Source organism: Dipodomys ordii, unplaced genomic scaffold (genome assembly GCF_000151885.1).
Source record: "Dipodomys ordii isolate 6190 unplaced genomic scaffold, Dord_2.0 Scaffold42, whole genome shotgun sequence".
Taxonomy (NCBI): domain Eukaryota; kingdom Metazoa; phylum Chordata; class Mammalia; order Rodentia; family Heteromyidae; genus Dipodomys; species Dipodomys ordii.
Genome location: NW_012267258.1, coordinates 6,686,413 through 6,693,347, shown reverse-complemented (window position 1 = coordinate 6,693,347; position 6,935 = coordinate 6,686,413). Strand labels below are relative to the sequence as shown.

Genomic DNA, 6,935 nt, shown 5'->3' with positions numbered 1-6,935 from the left:
CTGGCTTAGGACTGTTCACTGGAACTCTAAAACTGCTTTCTATGTGAGAGCTTGTTCAGATTCCAGCTTCTCCTCCGCCATCTTGCGCCGTCCCCTAGGATCTTTAAAGACTCGATCAATGATAGACTTACCCTGAAAGGCTAGAGTATTGGCAAGATTTTTTTAGAGCCACAAATAGTGAAAATAACAACTAAAATGCAAATGAAAATAAAACCAACATATATAAAATTTTGAAATAACCAAATACCAAGCCAAACTAAAATTTTACTTTATTTTGTTTGTCCTGGGGCTTGAACTCAGGGCCTCTTTGTGATCAATGCTAGCCACTCTACCACTTGAACCGCTGTACCACTTCTGGCTTTTTCTGAGTAGTTTATTGGAGACAAGAATCTTATGGACTTTTCTGCCTGGGCTGGCTTTTGAAACATGATCCTCATATCTCACCTACTAAATTGCTGGGATTACAGGTGTGAGCTACCTGTTACCAGCTTGAAATTAAAAATTTAAATAGTGCCTCTTAGCAAAACATAGATTTGAATCATTTCTCCCAACACTAGGTATATGAAACTTCACAATTTCATTTTTTAGAATGATATTCAAATTGGCTAAAATTGCTGATAAAACTATGTGCATACTCTGTCTTTGGCAATGTTGAAAAATTTTATGATAAGTCTGCATATTTATACCTCTTCCTGATATTTGTTCAGAGCAGCAAAAAATATGAATAACAAGTAACCTTTATGTATCACTATTCACTTTTAAAGATAGCAGCTTTTTCATAAATTATGTGCTCTCTCTTTTGCATTGTTACAACAAGTCATACTTACCATGTGCCTGTAACCACAGGGAAGAAAAAAGTTATTTTGTGCTGATATTTCATTCTAGGGGAATTAGAACAGCTATCTTGTAGTCATGGAGCTAGAAAAGTAGTTGGAGAAAATAAAGGGAATAAACCAAACAATTTAGTAATGTTTTTAGTGTCTTCTTATGTATACATGTTCTTAATGATTCTGTCTCATTTTATTTGATGTTACTAAGGTTTGATGTTCACATCATATATGGAAATATAGATGAATCATTTGATCATTCCATAATTTTCTAAGTTTATCCCATGTTTACTCATCAATTACTATATGTAGCAAATATTCTGAGTACTGAAGAATATAGCCCAAAGATTACTCTGTCATCCTAGAACTTATTTTCTTCTTTTAGGTTATTTTTTTCTCTTGTTTTTCAGTGATATGGTCTTATCTCTTGACATCCTAGTAACTCTTGAATAGTGGATAGATGCCACGTGTAAAAATGTATACAGGATCTAGATATCTAGAAGGTATCTTATTTTTTATAGCAAAGGCTTATTCTTTCATCTACTAGGGAGAAAGAATAAAAAACAGAACCACGAAATACGTGTATAAAATATGGTTTACATTCTTCAAGGATCCATTCATCTGTGCTTTGTGCTTTGGTCTACCTATCCGTATTTTCTCAGACCATACTCTGTAGCAAAATTTGAACTTCAGGGACCTCCTGCCAACCTACAAAATGCTCTTGTGAGACTTAGTTTTGTGTTCAGAATTTGTTCAGTGTCTGGGAAGGCCAGTCACATGTGTGTCATGGTCTCGTTTGGATATTTCCTTTCTCTCTTGAATTTTGCCTCCCTAAATTTCCAATATTATCTCTCTAGTACAGATTCCTATCCTCTTGCTTTTCAGGTGAAGCCAGAAAATGTCCTCTGAGAAATGACAGTTAAGCCTTTCACTGACTCTGACCTTTGCATAATTCTTTCCACCACCCTATCTTTTTACTTTCTGGTCTTCATGTCAGCACTGTAATGCCTTTAAGATATTTCTTAATGTTATCTAGATGAATTCTTATTCTTAGGAAGTTGTACAAAGGATGTGCCATTCAACAAAGCAGTTTATGAATACAAGGAGCTTTGATCAATGCTACCTCTTTTATCATTCTCCTCCATCCCTCCCAACTCCACCCTTTCCTCAATTTTCTTCCTTTTGTAGGTTTGCTTTGAATTTTATGACATGCACTCTCCCCTGCTTTTTCTCTTCACTCTTCTCTCCCCCTCTCCTTGATCCCCTTTTCCCTTTTGAGTACTTACTTGTTTCCTGGTGTTTATTTTGTTGCACTATGAGTTAGTCTTTCTAAGGAATTACACCATTTAAGTTCTCTCCTGAATCTACCATAATTCAGTTATTACATTTGTGTATACTTGCTTACTACCTTAAAATGTTTGTTTATATCTTTACAAATTAATTTGAGATTCTGCATGAAAGAAAAATGGATCTTTTGTCTTTCTGGGCCTGACTAAATTCATTTAGCATGATTTTTTTCAAGGTCTTTCTATTTTTTATTTTTTAAGGGGGAAAGTTTTGTATTTTATTTAGATTAATTTTAGTCATTCTTGGCTGGATCATTTATTTGTTATAAGTGTATCCAGGCATCTATATTTTTAGATACTGAGGTACTAGAATGTACACTGACATCTTTATCCTACCCTAATGTATTTTAGAACTCATTGGCAAACCCAACAAGTAGGAAAATGATATTGAGCATATTCTTCATAATAGATGTTTTTAAAGAGCTGGGCAATTACCGGAGCAAATACTCTAGAACACATGGAATTCAGTGCTTGGCAGCTGTCCAATGATGGTAGTGCTGAATGAAGTCACCCTTGTTATCCACCATATCTTGGGAGTGTTCAAATAAGATCTATTTCCATTGGTGATTCTACAATGATTAAGAACCCAATTCATGGTGGTTCTGAGGAGCCGAAGTTTCTCCATGCTGCTGTTGATTTATTATAACCTGTCTTTAAAGGTATTAATGTGTTGATCTACAATGTCTACCGAAATACATGGGGCAAAGTAGGTCTGTGTTATTATATCTTCACAAATACAGAAAGTGTAGCATAATGACTAAATGTATGTATTTGAGGGTCAATACAGTTGGAATTTAAATGTTGACTATTTACCAGATGCTTACTGTAAGCAAGTTGCAAAAATTCTAAAAGTTAATCTTATGCCCCTAAAATGGTAATAAGAATACATTTTGTTATGCTTACATGGAGGAGACACTGTACTTAAGATGAACATTGTAAGCAATCAGTTATGATAGTTACAAGTCTTTAGCTGCTATGAAAATTCATGGAATTAGGTATTACAATTTTGTGGTGAAAACTCAACATATTTACATAGACCTTCTACAGTTTTAGTGAACGAAATGTGTGGAAAATTAACTATTTTATGACTTTAAGTTTGCTTTTGTTGTTAGATGAAACAACTTAAGTATCTGCTTTTTTGGAGGTAACAAAACCACTTAAAATAACTGCAGAAAGAAAGACTGAATTGGTATGTTGTATCTCTCAGTGACTTACAAACATTTTTTCATAATATTAGTAGATAACAAACATGATTGAATGTAAAACTAATTTGGAAGAATCAAATTTAACTAGCATTTCAAATTGTACAGGTATTATCATGTTTTAAAAAGGAACAAAATTAAAATAAAGTAAGAAAAAAAGTCTATTGTCAAAAGCTCATGTCTATAATTCTAGCTACTCAGGAGGCTAAGATCTGAGGATCACAGTTTGAAGTCAGCCTAGGCCATGAGACTCTTATCTACACTTAGCTACCAAAAATGCCAAAGGTGGAGCTGTGTCTCAAGTGGCAAAGTGTTAGCCTTGGCGGGAGAGAGGGTGGGGGGGGGGAGCTCAGGGACCGTACAATGCCCAGGCCTTGAGTTTAAGCTCCATGACCAGGACAAAAAAATGAAACTAAATAAATAAAATCCCAAGGGTTAAAAAACTGAAAGAGAGAAAACTGACTCCTAATAACCATTTATTAGTTATGTGTTATTGATTGAGCCTGTTGGCCGTTCCCTGAATCTCTCTCAGTTTTCTCAGAGAAATTGTAAAAGGGGAAAAACAATAATTAGTAACAAAAATTATGGGAAAATAAAATGTTAATATAGGGCACTGCAACCTTTTATATGGATACTTAACAATTGGCCATGTCTTTGATGAATCTCTGAGTTGTGAAGGATCTGATCTGTTTGTATCAGAAGCGAACAAGAATTTGCTGTACAAAAATAAAATGATAAGATTGAATATTCCAGGTATTGTTATATCAGTAGAAATTTCAATCACACACATCCAGACCAAATTTCACATTGCTTGACTCTGCAGAAAATATTCTTAAAACAACACTATTCAAGTGTGATATTATATCTGAAGCCTAGCTCAACCCCCTTTTTCAGTAATTCTGATTTTGACAGAACTGGAGTCTGGTTAGTTCTTCTCTCCCCTTTCAAGTTCTGAGATTCAAGAATTGTTTTTTGCTCTGCTCAGCCTTGGGTGAGCATGAAATGCTGTCATGACAGAGCCATTTCTGTGTTAGTTTTCAGAAGTTGTCATTCTTTTTTTTTTTTTTGCCGGTTGTGGGGGCCTGAACTCTGGGCCTGGGTGCTGTCCCTTGGCTCTTCAGCTCAAGGCGAGCGCTCTACCACTTGAGCCATAGTGCCACTTCCGGCTTTTTCTGCTTATGTGGTGCTGAGGAATCGAACCCAGGGCCTCAGGCATGCAAGGCAAGCGCTCTACCACTGAGCCACCTTCCCAGCCCCCAGAAGTTGTCATTCTTGCAGTTAGATGTAAAATGCATAGGGTAATTGCTAGAGTCACAACCCAGCCTTTCGGTGGAGTTTGAAACCCACCCCCATATCTTCAAACTCTTCCCTGCCTTTCAAATGTATCAACAAGTGTGGGGAGAGACAAATGTTAAGGGGAGAAAGTTTATCCAGAGGGAAAAAGTCCTTCAGGATGGCTGAAGCAGGAAGTTTGGGCTGACTCGCTCACTGAGTCTGGGCAATGTCCTGTTGTTTGTTTCCACAGAGCGTATATCATTACAGACTATATGGGCATCCGCAATGAGAGTTTCATGAAATTAGCCGCAGTAGGGACCTGGATGGGAGACTTTGTCACAGCTTGGATGGTAAGAAAATTTTAACTTCTCTCATTTTCAAACCTATCTCACATGGAAGAAGAAACGTTTATAATGTTGGAAAGATTCTGATTTGGATGGTTTGGGATATAGTCATTACTTTTCTTTTGAGTAGAACAAATTTATAAATACCGATAAGACCAGAGATTTTATGAATATCTATGAAACCTCAGAAAGAAATTTACAGATTGTCTATCTATCTATCTATCTATCTATCTATCTATCTATCTATCTATCTATCTATCTATCTATCTACTATCATCAATCAACATATGGATCTATCTTTCCATGTATGCATGTAATCAATGTATCTATGTACCTATATATCTGTGTTTCTACCTATCATCTATGAATCCACCTATCATCCATGAATTTTATTGATGTATGTAAATTCATATATATATGTATCATTTATGTATCTATACATATCTATGTATCTATCATATAGGAATGTATCTATCAATTAACCATCTATGTATCTTTTTACGTATCTAGCTACATCTCTATTTATCAGTCTACCTATCTACCTACCTACCTATCTAGAAATAAACAAATGTGTGTATTTGAGCTTACAGGCATATAAAGACTTCTTTGCAAAAAATGTTCTCCTGTGCAATTCTCAATAATCTTGTCAAGACTGATTTTTTTGACACAATTTCCAGGTAAGGAATGTGAAAGAGGAGGATCCCACACATCCATCCCAGGGCACCATGCAGAGGCAGGCAGGCACAGGAGAAAAATTATTGTAAGGTTTATTAGAGGAGCCATATTTCCCCCACGAGGGAGCACATGGCCTCTGTCCCCATCAAGTAGCAGGAGGGTCTTGAGGGATAGAAAGTGAGGTAGATGGGCATTCAGGTGAGTCTGGGCAGAGAGAGGGAGGGGCCAGCTGTAAGGAGGGAACTCCAGGAATGGGAGGGGGCCCAGGTGTGGGTGGAGCTGAGGACCAAAAGTGAGCAGAATACTAACAGAATGGTAGTCTTGCCTGTCTTAGAAGACCATAGGAAAAATTCTTTCAGGATTTTAAAAATAGATCACCTCTCTGGGAATTTTTTTTCCACCTTGAATATATGAACTTAATGATAACAGAATTTTAGGAATTCTTTTTATCTGTTATACATGACTAACATTTTATTATTATAAGCCTGCAACTAATAAACAACCCATATTTCATGCTGAGCTCATCTGTTAAGAGAATAACTTCTGTTTTGAACCATTAGATTAGTTAACTTTAAAGATATCAGGTTGCTGATGGTCTCTATGTATCATCTATTTGCAAAAGAATCAGAGTGGAATTCTCATAAAGATAGAATGCTTCACTGACACCTTTCATGACTGTAGTTAATTTGTTTTGCTAGGCCATTCACTGGAAAATGAGAAGACCTAACAAAGAAAGGTAATAATACCAGACTCCAATGAGATTGGACTGGGCATACTATTACAGTTATGTCCAGCTTTCATTGGTACACAGTCACAGCAGAGGCCCTGCTATCTTTATTCATCTCTTTGCTTTTTACCCAGAACAGATATTTTCAAGGAACAAGGAGCAGTTCTTACTTAGCCATGGGTTATCTTTCAACAGGGTTAAGTAGAGCACTGCATAATGAGACTTAGGTAAACATTGACAGCCTAGACAATGGCACTGTAGCTATGTTGCTAGGTTTCTATGTTCATATTCATGATAACAAAATCAACCAAGGACACATCTCTCAATACATGTAGTCTGGTGTTGAGTGGAGTGTGACTGTTGAAGCCAAAGGTTTTGTGCATCTTTTCCTGTCCCTTTGATTTTTCAGATGCTAACAGAATAGATAACCAGGTGTATCACATTTTATTAACACTCAGATGGAAACTTCAAAATGATTTATTTATTATCACCAGAAATAGCCATTAGAATAGAGTAGCTATCGAGATCAGGCTGCTTTG

At 36.3% G+C, this 6,935-nt stretch overlaps 1 protein-coding gene across 1 annotated transcript in view; it reads left to right on the top strand.

Annotated features, from left to right (window-relative positions):
• Nucleotides 1–4,900: 4,900 nt before the first annotated feature.
• The window catches only part of Tmem117 (transmembrane protein 117), a 184,986-nt gene continuing 182,951 nt past the window's right edge, over nucleotides 4,901–6,935 (top strand). The window contains exon 1 of the mRNA XM_013018771.1: nucleotides 4,901–5,000. Within this exon, the coding sequence (XP_012874225.1) occupies nucleotides 4,923–5,000 (78 nt within the window). The 5' untranslated portion in view covers nucleotides 4,901–4,922. The remainder of the gene's footprint in view (nucleotides 5,001–6,935) is intronic.